Genomic DNA, 25,702 nt, shown 5'->3' on the forward strand with positions numbered 1-25,702 from the left:
GGCATTTTAAAATAGATATGGTAAATGTCTTCCACTAATGCTGCTCAAGTGACTTTTTTTCTGTTATAGCTTGGAGACATCTAAATGCATGGCATGTTTCTTCCAGTAACAATTTCTTCTTAAAAAGAATATTTCCTACTTCCTACGTTCTCCACAATCCTACAGAATTTTGTTTAAAAAAAATAAATAATCCTACAAAAGCAGATTGATAGTTGGAGACTGATGGATCTTCTGTCTATTCCCTCTGAACAAAAGCAGTAAATACTCCTATTACAGTAAACCACAGTGCATTTCATAAAGTAATCCCTCCTGATTTTGAATTCAACTGCGAAGAGAAGCAACAGATGTTGATCTACCTACAATGGAGCAGTTATTTCTTCTGGTTAAGTAACTTTGCTTCCTCATACAAGGCTGTCTTTCAGATATCTCTTAGATCTTGCCTTGCTGCTGCTTACCGGACATTAAGTATTAAGTATACACAAAGTGTCAAAGGTAACTTTCTAAAATGAAGTAGCATGTGGCAGTGCCATATAAAGCTCCTTTTTTAAGGGTGGTAGCTGATATCCAGCAAATACTACATTTTTAGTGACGACTGTTTAGCTTAACTCCTGAAATCAATCAGATGTTTCAGCTTGAAATATCTGTATTTTATAATAGGGATGTCACTAGGTGTTCTGTGTTAAAAGTTAAAATTACTTGGGCATTTTATTATGAAAGATTGGCTTTTCTAAACAAGTGTAAGTCTAGAGGCTCTGCTCCACCTAACAATGTTTTCAGTAAAAAGGAGATTGTAGGAGGCATAGCCTTGGTGCAGCATAGCCACTGTGCCTCTGCAGCAGGGAGAGAGCATGAGAGTATGCTGCAGCTAAGATTATAAGGAATGGATTTCTTTTTACCATGTGGAAAGGGGAAGTAGTTCTAATACCTACTGAACTATTGGTGCTGGATTCTTAGCAATATGTTCACTTTGTGTTGCTTTTTTCCCCCCTCTCAGAGAAAGCCTCACATGAAATCACAATGTGCATTTTGCTCACACTTGTGTGGTCTCTGAAGTTTGAAGTATATCTGATAGCTGTTTTTGACAATGTTCACAAAAAGGTTACCTTTCTCTAAAACAGCCCCCTGTCTACGGGAAGGAAATGTTCCCCTCAGTGCCAGCTGCAGGCTCCCAGCAGCACAGCTCTGTTCGTGTCTGCTGAAGGCCATGTCTGGCGCTGTGTCAGGCCCTGCTCAGCTGGGTGCATGCTGGGAAGGAGGCAGGGGCTGGGAACAATGCTACAAGGAGTGCCAAGAGCTGCCTGCTCACAGGTAAGCTGGAGCCTGGCCCCAGCTCCAGTAGGGCCTGCTCTATGCTACATCGAACTGGTTCTGCGAGCGGAGCGTTGCAATGCTGCCACTCGCCCGCAATGGCGATGTTCTGCATGGCCCTTGCCTCCTTTCTTGCTGTTTTTATTCCTGCAGCAGCTGCTGCTTCAGACCCTAGCTCCAAAGGCACAAAGCAGATCTGCAGCCTCAAACTCCAAGAGTATTGGTGGGATAGGGCAGTGCAAGGTACGAGCTCAGGCTTTGCCAGCCCAAGCCTGCTTGCTCTGCCGGGGCTGGGAACAGGCCAGGCATGATGGAGCGCTGGAGCCCTGCAGTAGCACCCCCATAATATAACAGCTCTGTGATATATAGTTTCCCTTCCAACCCTGTACTTTAGATGCAGCTTCCTGCTTGAGTTTGAAACTTCCTGCTGAAATTTCTCCGAAAAAGCGTGTTTTCTGTAAGAGTGGAAGTGGGAGATGCCCTCTGTGCAAAGCCAGGCTTCTTCACAAAATAGTTTCTTCTCTGAAGCTGACGCACGTATCTCCAGAAAGTCAGCCATCTATGTAGATAAAAATGCAAAAGGGAGAGTACTGACATTTGCTCTACTTTGCTCTTACAAGCACAAAGAATACACTGAGTCGTTAGTCCATCTATTGAAAAATAAGTTTGTTTTTCCACATCAAACAGATTTAAATCTTGAAAACCTCACAAAATGTGTAAATCTCATCTCCTGCCACCTCCCAACAGCTGATCACTGTGCCACTCATCACCAGCAGCAGCTGGTGGGTGCTCCTGTGTGTAACATGGTACTGCAAACCAGTGACAGCAGCATCAGGGCTGGCAGCAGTGGGACAGCAAAGCAGCACCTGCTGCACCTGTATCGTGCTCGCTTCCTAAGATCTGCTTACAGGCACAATATCCCAGCCAGCGCAGGATTCAAATGGTGTTTTGAGTGTGTTTGAATAACATGCCTGTGGCCAAATGCCTTCTCCCCTACCTTTGCTTCTCCCTCTGAGCTGGGAGTGTGCTTTCCCAGCAGTGTCACAACACGAGCTGGCAGAGGGCTTTTGCAGGAAGTTTTGCAGCTGTGTCCTGCAGCCTGGTCTCTGATCCCTTCACCTCAGCACAAAGGTTTCTTTTTTTGGCATTCCACGTGATTGCCCCAGTCTTGACTCAGCAGTTTGCTGGCGCAGCAGCATTTAATGGTTTGGTTTCCTACCACCACCTCCTCCAGAAAAGGAGCCGCTCAGAAACACCGCCATCTGCTCAGAGCGAGACTGAACCGCAGCTTTCTTACATTTTTGGATAGCAATCAATTATTTCAGGGCTCCAGCAGCAGAGCTCCTGGGAGTCACACGTTTCCAATAACATACACAGCTGAAGCGCTTCAGCTGCCAGCTCTGCTGGACAATGTTTATTCTTCATTAAAGTGCCCAGGCGCAGCAAATCCCTATTCCACTGCCCAGCACAAGGAATGGGGCTGCACAAGAAGGAAAACCTCAGTGAGCAGCTGTATCCCTCACAGTGGTCAGTGCAGCCCCACATTTCATCCACCCACAAGTGGCTCTGTGACCACCTTGCCGTGCCAGCCTCTCCCTGCTCTGCTCCTCCCTTGCACAGTGGTGCCAAAGCCTTCCCCTGCCTCCCACAGAAGCATCTCTGGAAAAGACATGCAAAATAGCATGTTGTTTAAGCAAGTTTCTAAAAGATTGAATAAAAACACATTAGAATAAAGCAGTAACTACTGCACGTCCTAGATATTTTTTTCTTTTTGCACAAGCTGTACTCTTCTGCACCATGGATCAGAAGCATTAGGTTACTCGGTGCTCTGTTAAACACCAAACACTTTGCTTTGACCATCCATCGAGTTTTGCAAGTCTCCAGATTAAGAAAAATCTGATTACAAACCTAATATCCAACCAGCTGAAACTGCTAAAGGATTCACACGGGATTAAGCAGATGCTGGGCATCAAGCATATGACATGAATGAAAGCCATAAAACAGCCTATATGTTTGAAATTAGGCATGAATTTATATGCCTTGATGAAACAAATTCTAAATAAATAATGTATCGCAGATGTCTTCAGTACATGTCAATACCTTCTTAAAACTACTGACATCAAACTTGCAGTAAAAATGTAATGCTGTACAGAAACACTGCAGTCCTTGTGTTCAAATCCAGCAGTAAATGGAAGGAATGTCTTTCAAAAACAGGATCAGCTTGCCATCCACCAGTGGCTCTCAAAATCATGCCAAATGCAAAATCATTTCTCTAGTAAGCAAAAGGGAAGGCGTTTTTTTCTGCATCATGGTCATAATTGTTCAGGCCTCTATCATTAGAGGAAAACAGGTGACCACAAGAGCAGGATCTTGTGTTACTGGGGTCCAGCTTTCACATAAATGCCACCATCTTTAAGTTGCCACGATGCACAAATTAATTATTCACAACAAATAAGAAGTAATGAATATTTGTCAGAGCTTGAATCCTACCAGTACTGAACATACCAGCTTTCCACAGAATTTAAGAGAAATCAAACAACCTCTGACCCCAGCCAGTACAATTTTTTTCTAAGGAAAGCTGGAGGGTTTGTTAACAGAGAGAGAGGAGCACAGTTCATTTTTTTCCTTCCAGAGCTACCAACAGAAGACAGGCTTTGGGAACTGCCCAAAAATGCTCCCTTTAGGGAGAATACTGCCAAAACCAAGCTTCTGTCAGTTGGCTGGGCCAGAGGAGAGTATCACTATGCAAGAGCACACTGCTTTGCAAAACCCCAAACAACCCTTGTGGATAACCACCATGTTCAGACACATGAAGCATGTAGGTTTTGCTGAGCTAACTCCAAGACGGCCCCTGTCCTCTTGCAACTCCAGCTTTCTGCTAGTTACTCTTACAGCCAGTTTGGGGCTAACTTCATGGCAAAAAGAATTAGGCCCATACGTTGTTTTCCGTAGCTCCAGGGGAGGAACCGTCCTCTCATTTATCCTGAGTGATACAGCAAGCAAGAAGTAAACTCCTGAATAAAAAGTACATACAACACATCACGGTAAAATGGCATAACACCACAAAATGCATGTGGAAAGTGGTTGCATAGCAAGGATGGAAACACAGGGAGGGTAAAGCAACCAGGTGTTGCAACAAGCAAAGAGATGAATCTGTGTTCTGATATTAATGAAGATATTTCTGGTGCAAAATAATGTATTTCTCACTGTACTAAGTTATATAAACTGGTTTTTAATCCTACACCAGTTGCTAATTTCAGTCTGTGTTACTGAACAGAAACCGATTCACTTGTTATGGTATCTGCCATTTCATTTCACATTTCCCTAAATTGCTGTAACGGAAACAAAGTAATCGGTCTGCCCTTTACTTGTGCAGAACTTCTTGTAATTTCGGTCTGTTTCCTAGTGCAAAGCAAAAGATCAAAAATGTTCAGGATTCTTCACTCAGAACAAGGGGATATTTGAATACAGCAATGTTTATAAATAAAGCTACATGTCCTGAAGTCAATGTTCCAGTTAACACAAAATACAACATTCCAGCACACAAAGTGCCTGAAACATACCAAACATTTTCTCCTCCTTCTATTAATTAAAGCCCAATTATGTCTCTATCCTAATATTCAAATCCTCTTAATGTAATTGCTCCTAACTCCCTGAGACACCACTCTTTATAGACAGGACTTTGCACCAAAGCAATGAAGCATGAGGAAATGTAAAAGCACCAGAGGCAGGGCCCTCCCAAGCCTCTGAAACGTCCTGTTCTTCACAACAGAACTGAGAAAGATGAAAGACTTGCTACTTTCAGAATTAGTGGTTTTAGCTCTGATGCTGTTACCTGATGCTCCCCTGCAGCCTGCAACAAGTGCTGGCTCGGGTATGCAGTTTATTTTGGTAGGTAACTTTTCTGTAAATTAAGCCCAAAGGCTGAATAAAAAAATATACTATTTCTGTGTATTTTGAAATGACATGAATTTTGATGTTCACACACAAGATGTTTAGGCAGATGTACCTACACGTATGTATACACACAGTAGGTTGGTTCTAGGAGAACTCGTGAATCACAGCAAGAAATGTAAAGAAACAGAGAACAAATCTGACCACACAAGCACTTAAGCATGGATCCCCCATAGCACAACTCACTATTTTCAGTGGTGATCCTGCCTTGCCAGGTGTTGTTTTGCGGTGCTTTTTGGAAAAATACAAAGTATTTTACCATGGAGAAGTATGGTATTACAAGTACACAATGGAGAATATTTAACTGACCTTTCACCACCAATTGCATTATTTCTACTTCCTCAGGACTTCATACCGCTTTCCTGTCTACACCATCTATACTCCCACTGTCTCCTTGTATCAGATTAATGTGTTTTATTGTCCTTGAAGAGAGCTGTCATTTTCTTTTCTCATGACTGGGCATGTCTCCTAGTTCCTGACTATTCAGATAGGATTTGCAGTTTTCCTCCAGCACCAGATGCAGGAACATCTTATTCCAGGAGAGCCTTTCCTTGCTGGACCCAGAGCTCCTGCTTACTCAGAGCATCCTCCTGCCATTGCTTTTTCTGTCTCCCAGTCTCAGTCTCTTCTTCTTCCCCATATCTCACTTCTTTGCCAGACCAGTCTTGTCTTCTTTTCATTTTATTTTTTCTCTTTTCTCCCCTAATCAATACTCTGCAGGCCACAGTCCAGCATACACCACACTTTATACCTTCATCCAGCCTCAAGTCAAGCAGGTTTCTTGCCTTCCCTGCCTTCCTACCCCACTGTCCTTTCCCCAGGTTTACACCAGGCAGCCGCTTTCTCCCACTTTCGCTCTGCATTTTGGCATCAACAAAACCAGCAGCAAAGCATCCCAGTTCTCGGTGCCGGTGCCAAACCCCACCCCGCTCAGCGGAGGCAATTACGGGAAATGTTTCTGTCCAGTCATCGCACCAGCTTGCCAGCACTGAATCTGCTCCAGCATTAGGAACACAAATACCCCCCAAAAGCTGTGGCTGCTGCCTGTGGGGCACGCAATGGATCTACCACCACCCTGGCAAGGCAGCTGGAAATGGGGGCACCACACAGAGCACTGTGGCCACCATTTCGTGACGAGAAGCCTTGCTCACGCATCTTACGCTCTTGCCATGCCTGCCCTGCTACCCAACTTCAGTGTTTTGTTTTAGCTCATTTCTCACCCCTTTATTACTTTATTTAACACGGCAGGTGTTTTAAAGCTTTATTTTTTTGCAGTGAACACCTCTGTATGGGGTGGCCTAGTGGGTGCACCTTCCCTCAGCTCTCCTCACGCAACCCAGCCTCCCCTGAGGCGCAGGCCGCGGCTTTGACGCCGGGCACAAAACATCTTTTCCCTCAGCCTCGCTTCTGGAAGGGGCTCAGATGCGCCCAGAAACACCTTTCCCTTCTGCATGGGAAAGGCGAGCACGGACAGAAACCCCTCACGCTCCCCACACGAGGAAGAAGTGGGATCGTGCCGCGGAAAGTCCCGCCCGCTCGCCCGCCTCACGGGCGGCAGGCTCTCCGTCCGCGAACCACAGCACCGAGCCGCGCCCCTCCCCTCACATGACCGGTGGCGAGGCTCTTGCCGCGCCCGCCTCCCTCACTCGACCCTCGGCAGAGTGCCTGGGCCGGCAGCATGGAGACGCGCCGGGGCCCCGCCGCCCTGCTCCCCCTCTCCCGGCTGCTGCTGCTGCTGCTGGGCGCCTCCGGTGAGCGGGGGGGAGGAGGGGGGGAGCACGTGACGAGGGCAACGGCCGTGCGCGAGGGGCGGGGGGGGGGGTCGCGCGCTCCTTGTCTCACGGGGCCCCGGCTGAGGGGAGACGGCGGCGGGGCGAGGAGTTGAGGGGGGCGCTCGGTACGGCCCCGGTGCCTGAGCCTCCGGGGGGCTGCGGAGGAACCGAGGGGGTGTGTGCGGTCCCCGGCTGCCGCCCTGTGTGTGAGCAGCCTTCTGACGCAGCTTCGGGCCGCTCCCTCGTAGGGGCTGTTGTAATACTTGTGCTTTTTTTTTTTCCTCCTCACGAAAAATAAATAAATAAATAAATGGTTCGTTCAAGTGGTGCTGATGCGGTTTTATATCTTTATAGCTGTGCGCTTATATGTTTTTTTTTTGTTTTGTTTTTTTGAGGCGGGATCTCCCTCACAGGCTGCTCTGGAAGCATGGAGCATGCTGCCCAGAGCTGCCCTGCTCTTGTGAAGCTGGCCTTCTGGCAGTGGCCTTGTCAGCCTCTGCTTCCTTCCCCGTGTTGGTTAATGCTCTACCTGCTCTATTAAAAGGTCTTACGCCTAAATGCTAACTTCAGCAACTTTCTGCAGTTGCATTAAGTGGCAGGCCGTGCTACAGCTTCCTGGTTGAGTGGGTGCCTTTATAATACAGACAGCGAAGTGTGTATATATATATATATATATATATATCACACCTTTATACACTATATACATGTTTACAAATGATTACGCTGACCAATTTGTAAAAAGACAGATTCGTCTCCCAATAAATGTAACCTACCTTTTTATTATCGTGGGTTTTACTGTCTCCAGCACTGTTATGCAAGCAAAGCATGTGAGGAGGCAATTTGATCCTTAGGTTTTGTGAAGAGTAGCTCTCGTGCTTTTGGTGCCTCTGTTTTCCAGATTACATATTATAAATTTAGCGGTTAATGTAGTCCATTGCTATGCTAGTGCTTCTTGCCAGGTGTAAGTTACCTTTGCACACCTGACTTTTGAATGCATCCTCTAATCAGTTATTTAACAGTAGAACAAATGCTTTATAAAGCAGGGATCGTGTATTTTTTTCTGTCATCTGGAAAGAAGTTGTGCTGGACAAAACATATTTTTCCAGTTGTCATTAGCTGCTGCTGATGTAACTAAGTAGGTCAGGGTGTGCAAGGTGCATGTGTGTATTGGAATTATCTGTGTTGGTCCAGTCTACCCCGTGAAGTTGCTTAGTGTAGGATTTCTCCATTTCTCTTTACTGTTGCATCTAATAAAACCTATGCAGAAATATCCCCTTTGGAGAAGTTATTTGCAAGCTAATTTCTGTGTAAATAAAACAGTCTGTGTGCTAGGTAACCCAATACTTCTGATTAGGGCCCACTTTATTCTGAGGATATTTTCAGTCTCTGTAAGTATTGCTGTCTCTTCGCTGCTGTCACTTGCTAACCCATAGCACAGAATGTCACACCTCAGTTACAGCATTCTATACTTGTGTGCCTTTTTATGAAGGTGAAAAAGACGTGCCGTGTAAAATAACACGGAAAAAATTTAAAAATAAAATCACAGCATTACAAAGCAAATTACTGAAGCATCGTTATCAAGCTCCTTTTGATTTATACTATTCTGGGGTTGTGGTAAAATAATTACGTCCTGCACGTACCAGGCATTATGGCTCAGTGGGGGTGTTTAAGACGGCAGGTGGTGTGACCTATAGATGTGTGTATATGGCTGTCCTGGCTAGGTTGCAGTTGTTTCCAAAAACCTAAGGTTTGGCCACGTTCCTTCTGAAATGAGACTGGGCAGTAATGCAGAGCTGGTGCTCAGGTGCAGTAACAAATACCTCCTTAAACGAAGAGGGAGAGTTTTATATTTCGTGTTGCTGGAACTCTAAGCTGCCTCTTGGCAACAAGTGTGTGCTCTATGGGAGTAGATCGCAAAGCTGTTATCTCTTGGTTGCACCATAGAGCTATGTGCAAACCTTGCCTGGGAAGTAGATGCACTGCCTGTGTCTGTACAGTATGGGTGCTGTGGATGTCTAACAATCTCCTGCGTAGAAATTAGTGAAAATAGGGATTCAGATGTATGGGTATTCTTCATGTGCTGTTAGTCATTTTATTTGTTTGCTGTCAGTCTGAAAGTGAGCTGGGTTCTGCTCTGCCCACAGTCAGAATTTTATTCAGTGGTTAGGTGGCAGAGGAAAGTAAATATTACAAAATTTTGAGAAACAGCAAGTGTTGTGGATGGTGGAAATAACATTCAGAACCGTCTTTTGATTTATTGGATTGCATTCTCCTTTTCTTCAGTTACTTCCCAGGTCTAAGTGTAAAGTTTTACAGTTAGTTAGGGTCAGCATCTGTGCAGATACTAAATGGAGAACTTTCAAGTGCTGTAGAAAGATCTGCAGGCTTCAATGGATCACACAGAAATGCCGCATACAGCAGATTATTGCAGGAAAGTGGGAATGTATGGTAGCCCTAAGGATTTTCGGGAGTAAAAGTCCAACTGTTTTTGTTTCTGGCGTCTCCAGGCAGCCATCCGTGAGCAACAAACTTCAAAGGTCTGCGCAGAAAGGAGTTGCTTTCTTTGAGTTGTCTCCTCCTCCTGTTTGTACCTGGCAGGTTTTACATCTACCTAGTACTGCTGGTTTTGGCAGGGGATGGGGAATAGGGTAGTTCATGAATATTTAGGTGTTGTTTATCTTTAGCGTTTTTAAGTAGAAACTTCCAGAAACTTGAAAAATATCCCGAGAGAGTAATAGTTCCAGTTCTGTCAAAATTGTTTTTGTTCAAATTGATGGTCTGAAGAAATAATAGATTAAAACAGATAAACAGAGAAATTGTGTGATACAAAACATCTTCTGCTTCATTTTTTAATGCCAGAATGATGCTTTGTCCTTCTGACATAGTCTGTAATTGTTGTGAGAGCATTGTATAGTTCTGCAGTGTTGAAGCTCTAGCTTCTACATGTTCTCGGATCTCACTCCAAATTCAGCCAGCCACGTTTCCTGCTCTCCCACTGGAAAGAAGCAATGCTCATGCTTCCAGCTGCCAATGCTGCCCATGCTGCTCTTCTCTTGTGCTGAAGCTGTTACGCCAAGCAATCACAGTGATACCAAAACAACTTTCCCCGATGGTAGAGGGTGCAGGTGAGCTACTACGGGCTGCGTTGCTGGAGGCAGTAGCCTGAAGTTCTGGTGTACCCTTTCAGCTTTTAAGGGAGGGAGGACATCCTTTTGAGACCACACACTGAGTGCTGTTGAAGGCTGATCAGTCATTGATCAGAAAAGTATTGCTTAGCAAAACATGCAGGCGCTGAGGGCAGGAGGAAGCAAGCTCGATGGTGCAACAGAACCCAAATTTTGGTTGTGGGTTTTCATTTCCTGTCAATGACTGAGGAGGATAGCACGAATATGAAGGTTGCTTCTGTTAGAATGGTAGAGCCCATATTAGTAGGTCAGAAAAAAAATAAAGTGTGACTGTTAGCAACGAGTGGCTTCTTATGGCTCTTTCAGATTATTGAATAAGTCATTTAATGAGCTGATTTAAAGTGGTTGGTGAATTTTCTTCCAGGAAAATGTAGATAACAGGGGCAACAACAATTTGTGTAACGAGAGCAGGGTGCACATTTATGTGCCTACTCTCAACAAATAGAGTATGGCCTCAGTTACTTGACGTGATAGGTAAATGATTTTAACAGGTATTACGCTTCGTCAGGTGGGGTAGTGTATTTGCTGCCACCATCGAAGCTAAAACTCTTTGATATTTGTTGCTTCAAGTTCAAAATAAACCACGTCCAAACCCTAATTTACTGCCTTGTTCTTAGTCCGAAACGTTCTTACAACACGATAGCTACACGAAGGTTATAACACTAATAAATCACTGGTGTGGCATCCAGCACAATTTCCTGTGCTTCAGAGTGGACTTTTCTCCAAGCTCTGCCTTAGATACTTTTTACAGGTGTGCCAGTTTAAGCTTGTCAGTGTACATAGAGTTTTGAGTTCCAGACAGCATCAACAATGCAAGCTGCAGTTTAGTGTTGTGACAGCCAACTGACTTGTGTACTGAACTTGGTATTGCTGCTAGAGGAGAGAACCTGTATGGGGCAGGGAGGAAATCCTCTAATATTGAGGTAGAACATGAAGCTAGTTGTGCAGTATTGTGTGTTAGAGGATGAAGAAACTCAGATGGCTGTTGAAGAGAACTGTGTGGTCGTAATTACTGTATGTTTAAGGAAGGTTGCCTGATAAACATGAACCTGAGGTTAGTCAGGATTGATTCTTTTGATCCTTCTGATCTATCTGTTCTAGAGAGATGTGGCAGACGAGAAATTGCAGACAAAAGCAAATGAAAACTGGCTATGGGGAAATCCCCCTGTTGAGAGTCAGACTGGGTTAAAAATCCAGCAACTATAAAAAGTTCTCTAAGATCTTAAATGGAATTTAGCTTCCATGTACCTTGAGCCAGAAATCGTGGAAACACAATGAGGGCACGCCAGCGTCTTCTCTTAGAGGTCAACTTGGGTCGTACCACTGATGAAACATGTCAAATAGTTTGGAGACTGGTCTACAAGCACTACTTTGTTTCAAATGTGGTTTTTGTGCAATTCAATTTACTCAGTTTCAGTCACCAGAAAGCGAATGCTGATTTAGACAATTAGTTTTCGTCAGGTAAGTAGACTATAAAACATCCTCTCAATTTTTATCTAGCCTTGATAACGTCATGGTGGGCTTCCTGGTTTTTACATTTGTCACAAGTTCACTGACTCTCATTGTCTGGCAAATTGAATCCAGACCTGAAATAATTTACCCTACTACTTTGTAATGAATCATTCTCCTAAGTGCTTCTAGAAAATGAAGTAAAATCTGTCTTACTAGCTAATAATCCTATCTTACAGGTTTTTTCCAGTCCTATGCAGTGGAAGTAGATGTAAAGGATGCCTCTAACGTTACGTGCTTGTATGCACAATGGATGATGAAATTCTTGATAAAATATGAAACAAACAGTAGTGATTATGTAAGTATCTGAAGCTAACTTTCATTGAGAAATGCATTTTGCCTTGGATAAAACTTTTAAGTACTCTCTTGTATTTAGTTTGTTGATTTTCTTGACGAAGTCAGTTAAGAATACTCCTAAACATGCATTTTGAAACAAAGCATAAGTTCTCGATTAATAATACAAATAACTGACAAGTGCCCTATTGTATTTATGTAGAAGGCATAGTGGTCAGACTTGGTGGAGTTTGTTTATCAATGTAGTAGTGTTCTTAACACAAACAGTAAATGCTCAGCGTAGCTGAGATGTTCATCCAAGTGAGATTTGTACTTTTGTCCTCAAATCTGATGTGGCTCCTCCCTGATACCGGACTCATATAGGTTATTGTACAAAATTGTGAAAAAGAACATTGCACAAGATTATTTTAGCCTATTCCCAGGACGTTTGTAACACCATCACGGGGAAGAATTGTTATCTGAAAACATTTAAAACTTTTTTTCTTCTAGAAAAATGCAAGTTTGGATTTGCCATCTAACGTGACACACGATGGAAGTGTCTGTGGCAATGACACACAAGCTGCACTTCTGGCAATACAGTTTGGAGATGGTCACTCTTGGAGTGTTAACTTTACAGAAACTAACGAAACTTACCAGGCTGACTTTATCACATTTACCTACAACACCAATGATGCTGCTGTATTTCCTGATGCTAAAAGAAAAGGTAGTATCCAGTGCAGAATCTTGCGTACAAAACAGTCTCAGGTCATATCTCACGTACCTGACCTTGCTAGGCTTTTTCAAAATTTTAAGTATTAAGAGTGTATCTAGTGACTTTGATGCCGTGTGCTGCCCAACTGTTGCTCAGAGTACTTGCGTTCTGGATAAGAATGCCAACTAGTTAGCTTAACTAAATCTAGTAGTGCCTCTAAACAGAAAGGAAGGGGAATGTTAACCATTTGAACAGCCTTGATTGGTGTGCTGCTAGTACGTAACAAGTATATGGAAGACTTATTTCTTTGTGCACTATTTCACCTTCCACCTAGTGAAACAATGCGGTGTTAGGCTTTCTTTCTACTAATGCCTACTAATAATAGGGGTTTTTTCTTGAAAAAAAATAATAAATAGGTAAGAGAGTTCTCCTTTCTAATGACTTCTCTAGTTCCGGAAGCTTGGTTACTTCTCAGCAGTACTTAGTACCCTGGGTCAGGACACGTGGGTAAAACATTCAGGAGAGGATAGGATTGTTAAACATAACTCCCATTTGTTCTCTCTTATTTTTAATACTATGGAATTATAGATAATGTGACACTGCCTATAAATGTTCTTGTTGTAAACAAGGTATTAAAATATTTGTGCTTGTTTGTAGGACCTGTTACAGTTGTCGTAAAGGATTCTATGCATCCAGTTCAACTAAATAATGTCTTCGTGTGTCATCATACTACCTCTTTTGAAGCAGAAAATGTAACGCAGTTTTTCTGGAATATTACTATGCAGCCTTTTGTTCAGAATGGCACAATTGGTAAAACAGGTGAGCTTTTCAAATTGTGAGTGAGCATTTTTGTATTGCATTTTAGTGCAGGGACCGAAGTCCTGTAATACAAAAAAAAATCCAACAGTTCTAAGATGTGCTATATTCGATAATATATAAATATCCTTTATGCCTTTCCTTGTTCCTGGAAAAATAAATTAATAGAGCAGATTTAGCTATATATTGTAAGGTAGATTGTTTTCATGCCAAAGCAACAGTCTAATAAAGTGTGTATTTCAATAATCGGGGTATTAAACACTACAGAACTATTGTTGTAGACTAGATCATTGGAGCTTCAGGATTTTTAACTCATTGCCTTCTGTTTTCAGTGGTAGATTCTCTGCTTTTAAATAATACGGAGCCTGCTGTAGCTTGTAGTCTCATAGCTCAACTAGTCAGAATAGACTAGTACATTATCCTGCTACCTACAGCTCAGTAGTGTTGTTTACTTAGTTTGAAGCAAGTGTGCATCAATTTTTATAACCACCAAGAGTAATTATCTTTGTGGATGTGTTTCAGTTCAGTGTATCAGAAGTAGTATTGTTTGTGGTACATGGATTTAAATCTGTGGGCATTAATAAAATTTCTTAGAATAAATTGTAGCAGTTAATTGCTTGGCATCCTGTGCCATAGGGCAGAGTTTGAAACTCTTGACTGGGGATTAGCAGATTCCCAGTGGGCTTAGATTTCACCAGAGAAATTGGTATTTGTATTGAACTGACCTCTGGGTCATGAGACTTTAACCACCATTTCTATGCTGAAATTTGTGTTAAAACTTCTTTTCAGAGACTAGATGTCATGCTGATACGCCCACTGCTGCACCTACTGTTGTGCCTACTGCTGCCAATGTAACTACCGCATCCACCACCACTTCATCGCCTGCTCCAACCACTGCTCCCAAACCTGTTGAGAATCCAGTCACAGGAAACTATTCTCTTAAATCTGGAAATAAAACTTGTCTTCTGGCTACTGTGGGGCTGCAGCTGAATGTTTCCCAAGACAAGGTGCCTCTCTTATATTTTAGAATCATAGAAGAGTTTGGGTTGGAAGGGACCTTTGAGACTATGTAGTTTCTACCCACCTGCCATGGGCAGGGACACTTTCCACTAGTCCAGGTTGCTCAAAGCTGCATCCAGCCTGGCCTTGAGCACTTCCAGGGATGGGGCATCCACAGCTTCTCTGGGCAGCCTGTTCCAGTGTCTCACTACCTTCATAGTGAAGAATTACTTCCTTATATCTAATCGGAATTTACCCTCTTTTAGTTAAAAAAAAAAAAAAAAAAAAAAAAAATTTACCCCTTGTTCTATTACTACATTTCCTGGTAAAGTTTTTACCATCTTTCTTGTAGGCTTCCATTAAGTATTGGAAGGCCACAGTAAGGTCTCCTTGGAGCCTTCTCTTCTCCAGGCTGAGCAACCTCAGCTATCTCAGCCCCTCTTCATAGGAGAGGTGCTCTAGCCTTCTGTTCATTTTCATGGTCCTCCTCTGGACCCGCTATCATAGGTCCATGTCTGCCTTGTGCTGGGGGCCCCAGAGCTGAACACAGTGCTCCAGGTGGGATCTTAGGGGAATGGAGTAGAGGGGCAGAAACACCTCCCTCGACCTGCTGGCCCCACTTTTGATGCAGCCCAGGGTACAGTTGCCTTCTGCAAGTGCATGTTGCCGGCTCATTTTGCATTTTCCATCCTTCAGTACCCCCACATCCTTCTTTGTGGGGCTGACCTCAATGCATTTGTCAGTCAGTCTGTACTGGTGTTTGAGATTGCCCTGACCCTGGTGCAGCACCTTGTACTTGGCCTTGTTGATGTACTTGGCCTTTTTGAACCTCATGAAGAAGAGTAGAAAGGTTGTCCAAACTGCTTCTCAGTGTACATGACACCTCTCTGGCATCAGGATAGTTCTGCGGCATGATATGTAATTAGCTTCAAAACCTTACCTGCATTAAACTTAACTGGTTACTGGAAGCACCTCTAAGGTCATGAAAGGCCTGGAACTTTCTTAGCTTCTAAGGCTGTTGAGCCCTGCAGATGCTGTCTTTTCCCCCAGAGGGAGCCAAAGCTAAACTGTTGTTTTAGGAGCACAAAAGAAAAGCCCTGACCTTTGCTTTTTTTTTTTTCATTTTTTTTTTTTCTTCTCTCTCAAGTCAGGATGAGATACCACAGGGCAAGTTGTTTGTGTTACCAGCATGTAAATGTAACTCAAACAGCCTTGGTTAGGTAGTAGCCAGACTAGGACTTCATGTTGTCCTCTCCTTCATGACAAGTTCTTCTAGCTTGAGACTGCTGTTGACTGAAATAATAAATTACTGATGTTAGCTGAGCTGCTTTGACATGGTATGTATTTCAGCCTCTTTTGATCAACATCAATCCGAAAACAACTAGTGTGGATGGGACATGTGGGAACACATCAGCTACTCTGAAATTGAACGATGGAAACAGCACATTGATTGATTTCACGTTCATTGTTGTAAGTAACTTCTTTTATTTTTAACTAAGATTTAACTTTTAACAGCATTGCATGATGAGCATTTTTGGTTTAAAAAAACAAACATTTGTAACTTGCTGGTGGTAGGCTGCTCCCATATAGGAAGTGGAAGTGGCAGCTCGCTGCCTCAAGACAAATGGATAACTGGGATAAAGTTGTGGGAAATGTAAGACTGGTAAATGTGATAGGCTTTGGAAAGCATGTGTTACTAAAATTAAAAATGCAGAATGGCACACTGACAGTTGATTCTTGCTTGTTAAACAGAATGCAAGTGCAAGTGTACGAAAATTTTATCTGAAAGAGGTGAATGTTACGCTACTCAACCACCTGAATGGTTCTGGTAAGAGATAATACCTGCCTTAAAGCAAGTGTAAGCTTTAATTCTATGTCTATATCAGTTCCTTCTGAAATAAATACTGCTGGTGCTTACTGTTACTTCCTGCTTTTAAATCTTTAAGTGGGTATGAGCCAAGTATCAACCACAAATGGCTACAAAAGTTGCTCTAAACAACAGTGTAGGTTTGTTTTTTCCTAGGCTTCTGCTCATGGAGCCTCTTTTTGATAAATATAAATCAGGTGGGCTTCTGTATCACAGTTCTCAGTAAAATATTTTTTTGAGGTATGAGATAACTGTTGTGTCCACTGTGAAGCTCTTTGTCTTTCTTGGTCCATCTAGATTCAGCTCCTTAGTCTTATGAATGTATTAACATCTTTCTTGCATTTAAAGTGTGTGCAAATTCCTTTTTTTTTTTCTTTTTTCTTCCCCTTTGTTTAGTCATTTTAAATGCAGATAACAACAACTTCAGCAAGTGGGATGCTTTCCTTGGTAATTCCTACATGTGTCGAAAAGAGCAAACTCTTGAGATTAATGAAGATCTTCAAGTACATACTTTTAATCTGTGGGTTCAACCATTCCTCGTGAAGGAAAACAAGTTCGCAATAGGTAAAAGTTCTTTCTTTTTACTTGATTGCTTTTTTGCAACAACTCTTGCAATGCTTGCAAAATTCTTACTTGCTAAAAAGTACTAGAGCTGGACATAAGTACTTTGCTTTTGAAGCTCTTGCCCCACTGGTTTGTTTTTTTTATATACATGGAATGAATTGAACTTCTGAGACTGACATTCCAGGTCAAGGAAGACTGTCAGCTTTGTTCTCATCACTTAAGGAAAAAAAAAAACAGTCTGCTAATTATGTTGCTCTCCCTGTCAAAGGATCTAGAGACGCTGAAGAGGGACTTAGCATTGCCTTGCACAGTAGGTTAGAAGTTCTCCAACATCTTCTTGACATACATACAGCTTTTTGTAGCTTAAATGTATAAGAACATGGGATAAAACTTTAGTGGAAGACCTTCTTAACACCATTAGGCATTTCTTTAGACCTGTGGGTCTAAGGAATAGGAATGTTGGGGAAAAATGAACTGACAGAGCTACTTTTGGAAACAGTCTTGAATATCCAAGACCAAAGAAACAATCCAAAATGATTGTTTGCTGCACTATCCTGATTGTCTGGGGAAAACTGGAATGGTTTAAATGACCTAATTCTTACCCTTTGGTGTAACCTGGTATTCAGACTGTGCTTCATGATAATATTTGTAGATTAATCTGTAGGTAAATAGACTGGGTGCAGATTTTTGAACTGTTTTTCCCCTTAGCGAGAGGTAAGTAACCTCCCTAGATATAAACAGGGTAAACAGTAATTTTACTGTTTACAGTAAGTTTACTGTAATATGCTGTAAAGAGTTAGTCCCATTTTACCTTGTAGTTCCAGTTGCAGCTAGCTGCTTCTTCTTTCTTCTAGCTAGCAATTTCATCTCACTGTAACGTCTCTGTTCTAGATAGGTTCTCAACACCAAATCCAGGTTACTTTATTCTTAATCAGTAAATGTACCAGGCTTGCCTTAAGCATGAAATAGGTAAGCCTGGTTTTGTCTTAGCAGTAGAAGAATGGCTGCTCCATTGTCTAGTACAGACCTTGTGTACATGAAAACTTGTACGCCAGGACAGTTCCTTTAGTTTGTTAGCTTATCAAATGTTCCAAATGATTACAAGGATTAATATATGCTAGTAATACCCATGTGACCTCTACAGTTCTTTTAGCATAAAGATATAATCATACTTGATTTTGAGCATCTTCATATTACGGAAAATAGATTTTTATACCACACTTGGCAAGTATTCTATCTTTATTTATTCCTTGTTGCAACCTTTCTCTCATCTACAGCCCAGGAGTGTTCGCTGGATGATGACACCATTCTAATCCCAATTGTAGTTGGTGCTGCACTTGCTGGCTTGATTGTCATTATAGTGATTGCTTACATAATTGGCAGAAGAAAAAGCTATGCTGGATATCAAACTTTGTGAATCTAAATGTAATCACTGTTCTGATTTCACTCTAAATGAAGCAAGTGCAAGTCCAAAAAAGCCCCAAACCTTAGGACTAAGTGCTAGCCACGGCAAATTGGAGTTGGGAAACAAAGGGAGAATGTTTATCCCAGATGAAGCAGAACTACATTCTTAGTTTTCCTGCTCCAGAGAAGACGACGTGGGTTTCATAGCAGTTCCGAAGATGTTCATATACCACTATTGGATACATTGCTAGGCTGAGTATTTTATTTTGGAAGAAAAACCACTGGAGTGTTTAGGATTCATTTCCACTTTTTACAAATTGTAGCCTGAAACTAGAACACGTTCTAAACTGATGTGCATTGGGCAATTCCCAGGATTGCATAGGATATGTACTTGCTTCTCCCTTCTGCGTTCCTTACTTGTCATAATTGTCGGTTAAGTTGACAGCATTAGTCACTATGTTGACTCACGTAGTACTTACGGATTGTATGATGCCCAGTAATAACTTTGTTTTTCATAGAGTTGAACTTCAGGCTGGTAATTAAGTGGTGTTTTGAAGTGGCAGCAGTAACTTACTTAGCTTTGACGGAGTTTGAGTAGTTTACTCCTGCCTTGGTGGTTTCAGGAACCATTCCCATACCCTGGCTATACAAACAAAGCGGGTAACGTATGCTTGCCAGGTGGTTGATATGTTGGAAGACTTCAGTGCAGTTTCTAAATGCTTTCCAAAAATAAAAAAAATACTATTAGGCACTGAATTCTTCATCAGTTATATACCTTGGCAATTCCCTGAAATAATTCAACTGAGGCAGGTTTCTGCTAAAGTCATGCAGACTTTTTTTTTTTTCTGGAATCAGTTTAAAGGGAATAACTGGTCTAAATATTCCAGAACTTTAAAGTGCACTTAACTTTATATCATACCTTGCACAGAACTGGTCTGTCTTGTTGCTTTGAATTACCATTGTTTAAAGATGCTTTCATTTAATGAGCCAGTATCTGTTGCTGCAACTTGAGCTGTCTTTAAATCTTCATCTTGAATGGTTCTCTGCTAATCAAAATCCACATAACAACTGTCTGCCATTGGCATCCTCAGTGTTTAATGTACTTTGTGTTTGATTGTTTGCTGTGTACCATTTATTAACGTTAAGAATGCAAAAGCCAAACAAGTTTGAGATAGACAAATTACACCTATTTTTCCTTGCTGTGTGGAAAGGCTAACTAGCTTAAAAAATGCAGTGCAAATGGACTGTTCTTAAGCTGCAGCTCTGTAGAGTCTTAACCCTTGCTGCACTTTTTTTTCTGGCCTCCTTGTGCTGTAATACATAATTTTTACTGCATGGAAAAAAACTCTTTTTCTAAAATGTGTGACCTTTTTGCATATGTCATAACATGAGCTGCCTAAACTAGTCATTTAATGAACATTATGTCTCTTCTTTAGAATGAGTTTAGCTTGCATCAAAACTGGTTTAGTGTTTTATTGGTGTTTTCTAGGCTTGTAGAGATGTCTGTGGCATGTTTGTGTACAGATAATACACTTTCAGTAAAAAGACTTTTTTGGTGAAAACAGTTTTACCTTGACAGTAGCTAAGGAAGCAAGAATGGGTGGATAAAGGTTACTATAGCTTGTAGTCTGCAGCTTGAATTTTGCATCAGTTACTGAATCATTTTAATGAAAGTGGGGAGCTACTATAAGTTTAACCTCAAAACAGGCTTCAAGACTTTACATGTTAATTAAAAACAAAATCAAATAGTGGATCTAATGACTTTATCATATTAATATATCATTAAATGCAGAAGTTCCTATAGATTTTTAGCGTTTTCCTGACTGATGTTCAGTGTCACCAGTTATACGTACATTTCTGTTATGGAGTAGTCACCACACTGTATTCATTTGATCATGTGCATTTTTGATCTTTGCATGATTTCCAAGTGACAAAATAGAAGATTAGTGCAAACTGCTCCTAAAATCCAACAAAACTAAATGCACCTTTGCAAAAACCCGGAGCTTGATCTTTGTTTGCAACTCTACTGGCTGAGAGATTAAAGTGCTCCTAGACCGATGTGCAGATAACTGGTTCAAAAAACATCTAAGTTTCACCTGACTGCCTGTTGTTATAAAACCACTAGTTTTCCTGTATGTATTGCTCCATAGGGAATTGTCAACCCGCTCAACATGTGCTCTAAATAATAAAGATTGTTCTGTTTCTTAAGGAAACTTGTTCATATTTTTTAACCGATTTGAAAACAGACATCTTGTATTACCTTTTTTTAAAGAAAATAAAATAAAGGAGTAAGGCCAACTTAATCAGTCTATATCTGAGATTCTGTTATGTAACTTGTGAAGGTGCTCCTCAAAGAGTCCTTGGTTGCCTGTGTCTTATTGCTTTGTTTTGTAGCACATTCTGCAGTGTGCTTGGGTACAATCCTCTAGCAGAAGACAGCTTGAGAACTAATTGAGACACTGTGTCCCATTCATCATTAGAAATTTGCTTGTAAACTCTTTTGGCAGTTGTTGCTCCTTCCAGATAAGATGCCATTACAATTTCATTTTTGCTAGCCATCTTAAACTGGTGTACAGTTGTGAGTAGTTCATTTTTTTATTTTATTTTTTTTAAGTTGTCTTGGAAAATGAAGTAAGTCCCAGCATTTAGCAAGAGTGGGAAAGCATTAGGGACTCTTCAGGGAGCTGGTTAGCAGCTTCATCCTCTAAGGCAGAAGTTATGTTGGTCCTCTCTGTGCTGCCAGTTCTTCTCATAACAGTACTACTAAGCACTTTGGCTTCTTCTGCATCAAGAGAGACACTAGTCTTCTCTTTACCATGCCTCTTGCTGGCCTGTGTTGTGAACTCAATGGTGATATGATGGGAGGAAAAAGTACAATCTAATCACACACCCTTTCTTCTTGATTCTAGCCTGCACTGCATATGCCATCATTACATTAAAGCTACCTTCATGTCTGCTACCTAAAGACAAAATAATGTTAGTACCTTTCTGAAATGTAAGCTGAGGTCAGCTGAAGTGTTTTAATGTGAAGAATAACAAATATTTTAATAGGCTCTTTTTAAAGAGCTTAGCAGTTTCTGTTCCTGAGGCTGTAAATCAAAGTGAACTTAAACTACGATGGGACTGCAGGCATCAAACTGCCATCAGCTTGTCAGTACGTGTCAGTCTGGCTGAGTCTGACAAATCTTGAAACAAGCAGCAATTACTGTTGTCCTATAATAAGCATAAAGGTTTCTTAACTTTTTTTTTGTTTTAGTCAAAGCATTACTATTTTGATTGTAGTTATATCTCCAGTATTGCTCTCTGTCCTGGAGACTTGCAGTTGGTAACTGGTCACTGGAAGCCGCCTGTGTATACAAAGGGTATACAATAATTATAATTCTTTATATAGTAATATACAGATAGCTGCTTTTCAACAACACGTATCATGGAATTATGAATCTGTTAGTATGATGTTTGGGAAGGGGGACTATTGCTACCATATTTTGGGAAGGGGGGAGGAGGACAAGGTTTTCTGGATGACTGTCTTAATGCCCTGATGGGGAAAGGGTAACTGTTCTAAATAATTAGAGGGTGCTTATAGTATTAAATATTTATGTTGAAATGCATTTCTTTTTCAAACTTGCCCTTTTTCTATTTAGCTGAAGACTGCAGCCCAGAGGTGGACAACTTCATTGTACCCATAGCAGTAGGAGCAGCTTTGGGAGGATTAGTTGTCCTAGTACTTATGGCTTACTTTTTTGGCCACAAGAAACACCGTAATGCTGGATACGAGCAATTTTAAAATGGGAAAGTTTAACTTTCTTGAAGCAAATTAATAAAACTGAACTCAAAAGACTCAGAACAGCAGCTTGCTTGCACAGTCAGGCAAATCATAGGTTAAAACTAGCATCTGGCTAAGAACTGATGTGGAATTTATTGTCATGGTTTATGTTTGAACTTTATGACGTGCAGAGTATGTTCTAGTTCTTAATCAACTGATGAATTAATTTCAGTTCTTCTAAAATACTACATTTCAAATTTCAGAATTGTGAAGACATGCAGTGGCACTATAAGAATAAACAGTTTTGTTCTGGTCTGTGGAAACAGCATTTAATATGTGTGCTTGTGGATGTTGAATATTAATGTATATAATCTATCGTGCACTGCAGTTTGTTTTAATTAGTATTGACTGTGCCTTATATACAGTTTACTAAATATGAAAACTGTGCTTTAAGATACCAAGATTTCTGGTCTTTTAGCTTAAAGATGCCATGGTAGTAGTCCTCGAAAAGTTTTTTCAGCTGATGAATGCTTCCTTTTAAAAAGTAAAAACAATAAACACTATGGTGTTCTTTATTGTATAGCCTATACCAATAAAAACATTACAAAGTTTTGGGCTATTAGTTGCGTTTCATGATTGGAATTAAAAGGGAAGCTAGCTTTTTATACCAAGGCTAAAAATCTTGGTAGCCAAGATTTCTGGTTATTTTGAACACAGACGTTCAATCTAATGTGTCTAAAACATTTAACCCTTTTTCTCCTAATGGCCTGAATGTGAAGTCTGTTTATGGTGATGTATGGTTTCCAGGTGGTCTGTTTGGAGACACTTCTTTGAAGCTTCTCACAATTGTACAGTGGCAATATTTAAATAGACGCAAGCCAGCAGCGGTGGCAAACTTAAGAGATGGGATGTTTCTGGTCTTAAACTTTAAACCTTCTTTATCCTGTTAATTTCTTGCAACGGTGCTATATTGTAACATACATTGCAGCAATCTCCTTGCTTTTAAAAAGAGAAAAAGGGAATTTCTGTTGCTGCCTGCTGGGCACACTTCATCCCTAGCAAATTGATTCACGGTATTAATTACCCATTATGCAGCATGTAGTAATTAAATTGTATATGTTAATCCTCAGTGATCAAAGGTATAGCACAATTCACGCTTCTCTTTTAAGATACCTAAATACTTTTTTTAGTAGTCTGAATGTTTTGCAACAGCTCATTGTACAAGGTGCATGTCCCATTCCTCTTCTTTCCACTTTAAAGTGTTGCTCAGCTTGGCAGTCGGTGTCTTCAGAGTGTCAGATCAGTATTTTCAGGTGCTGAGCCCCCCGACGTTCTTGTTTTCCTTTTTACAAACCAAAGGCCTTGCATAGCCTTTCTTTGAAGGTTGGTGGTCACTGTGCTGGACTGTGAGTGAGCTAAATCAAGACAGTAAACTTCGCGTAACTAAGGCTGAATGACACTCAAATGGTTTAAATATCCACTTTAATAGCTGGTAACTTTTGATAAAGCATTGAGTGTGTGCATGATGCTTATTCTGCTCTAAAACTTGAGCACATTCTAAAATAAACTTGAGCAAAAAGGAAATTTCTAAGGAGATGCTTTAAAAGCCTCATAGCCGAACACCCTCGCGGTGCTGAAGCAGGATGCTGACGCTGAATCTCACTGAACATCCCATTTCTTGGCACCACGTGAGTGGAACCCAGCCCTCTCTTGAAACGGGTGAAGAATGCTAAGCTCTGCTTCCATGTGTGCTCCAGGCTGCATTTGAAACAGGATCCCAGCTGTGTTTGCTGATATTTGCATGAGTGTTTGTGTCGGGGAGGAGTTGGTCACATACTTTTCAACTGGTCTGTTGAGAAGCACTGCAGTGTCACAGCTGTCTCCTCTCTTCTGTTGATTTCAGTAAGGTCTGCCTAATTCTCAGCTGACAATGGTAACCCTTTTCTTGTACTTGAATTGAAAATAAATAAAGTTACCCACCCAAAAAGAGTGTCCCTCAGTATTTTCTGCTCAGTGCTTTCAGCATTTGCATCTTGGCTGCCTTTTAAAGTCTCCAGTAAGTTTCTACTTTCAGTTACTTTGTTGCCTTCTCTGTTATCTCTCCATGTCTAAAGCCTAGAGCAGGTTGGTGATTCAAGGGTTTGGGAAATTGCTTGGACAAGACAGCAGTATACCAGTCTGGTTTATGTTCCTTTATTGCTGTTAACTCAGCTGTAATTAGCCAGGTGTAATTAGCTAGTGCATGCTCAGGCTACGGTCTTGTCTTCATGTTTCTAGTATATCTGAGGGGACGGTGCACTAGAGCAAGATGAAAGTTAATGTACAAATCAGGAGTATTTTACCAAGCAATGTGCACTGTATATATGTTTAAAGAAATACATCTTTATATGAATTTTTTTACTTAATGGTGATGTTACTTCAAATGTATTATTTACATAATACAGTGATACGTATTAAAAAATGTAAGCATCTTCTTGTTCCTTGCTGTACTTGGATTCTAATGCTTGGTTTCCTTCACTAATTTGTTCTCCCTTGCCTTTCTTTCTTTTTTTTTTTTTGTTCGTTTGTTTTTTTTGTTCTTTCTGCAGCCGAAGAATGCCTTGCTGATTCTGACCTGAACTTTCTTATTCCCATCGTGGTGGGCATGGCACTTGGCTTCCTTATCATTCTTGTCTTTATATCTTATATCATTGGAAGAAGGAAAAGTCGTACTGGCTATCAGTCCGTATAATCTCTTAGTTCTGTATCTGCTGCCACCTCTCCTGCTCTTCTCCTTTTCCCAGACTCACTGATCTGCCCCTAAAAAAGAAAAGTTCATAGTTTATTAAAAACAAACAACCCACATGCATCATGACAGAATAACTTGCCATGAGATGACTTGGAAATGTATTTGAAGTCCCTGTATGGTTTTGGAGAAAGTAAATATTCTGAGGACCGTAGGACTGAGCAGAGTTAATGTGTGCACACGTGAGAAATGTGATTATTTTGACTACAGACAACATCTAAGAGACTTTATTTCTGTTGTTTAATCTTTTTATACGAGAAAATTTCTAGTTGTGTACAGCTTATCTCAGATAATGCTGAAGCTAAAACCATGTGATAATTAAAGGTATGAGTGCTACGTAGAAAAGGATTGTACGTGCTGTGGGAGAAGACTACCAAGCTCTTAACAGACTTCTAGTTGGAGCTTGGCTTATGGCTGTTGTCTTTTCTCATTGCTTCGCAGCTTTTTCTTGTGAACCAGTCTGAATTTCCTGTTCCTTCTGAATGTAAAGGTAGTACCTGGCCTCACTAATAAATCAACCTAATACGAGAACAGCTTATTCTTCTGGTAAATCCACGTGTTTAATGCCAGTATGAAGAAGGTGGTTGCTAACGTGTGTGCAACGGCTTTGCATTAGCATGTCTGTGCTCACTAAGATAAGTCCTGGTGAATTTCCACTACTCAGAGAAGTCAGCAGTCTGCTAAAGCTAATGTTTTTAATTTGTGTTTTTCTTCTTGTTCTGAGCCCAGTTGTGAAATGAGGACGGGAGGCTGGTGCTTCACTGGCAGCAGCTTGTCTCAGTTTTGATTCT

At 41.2% G+C, this 25,702-nt stretch overlaps 1 protein-coding gene across 2 annotated transcripts; it reads left to right on the forward strand.

Moving 5' to 3' along the window:
* Nucleotides 1–6,857: 6,857 nt before the first annotated feature.
* LAMP2 (lysosomal associated membrane protein 2) lies at nt 6,858–24,113 on the forward strand. 2 transcript variants are annotated; one of them, XM_080553794.1, is made up of 9 exons: nt 6,858–7,013; nt 11,908–12,026; nt 12,512–12,725; nt 13,371–13,532; nt 14,319–14,536; nt 15,879–15,998; nt 16,281–16,356; nt 16,792–16,959; nt 22,005–24,113. In XM_080553794.1, exons 1-9 carry the CDS (start codon nt 6,941–6,943, stop codon nt 22,145–22,147), a joined length of 1,293 nt encoding a protein of 430 aa, XP_080409920.1. In that variant the 5' UTR covers nt 6,858–6,940; the 3' UTR covers nt 22,148–24,113. The 2 variants fall into 2 exon arrangements, with proteins under 2 accessions (XP_080409920.1, XP_080409921.1); XM_080553795.1 differs by lacking the exon at nt 22,005–24,113 and adding an exon at nt 18,237–20,666.
* The last annotated feature ends 1,589 nt before the right edge of the window (nt 24,114–25,702 follow it).

This window comes from Anser brachyrhynchus (genome assembly GCF_964034855.1).
Source record: "Anser brachyrhynchus genome assembly, chromosome: 13".
Taxonomy (NCBI): Eukaryota; Metazoa; Chordata; class Aves; order Anseriformes; family Anatidae; genus Anser; species Anser brachyrhynchus.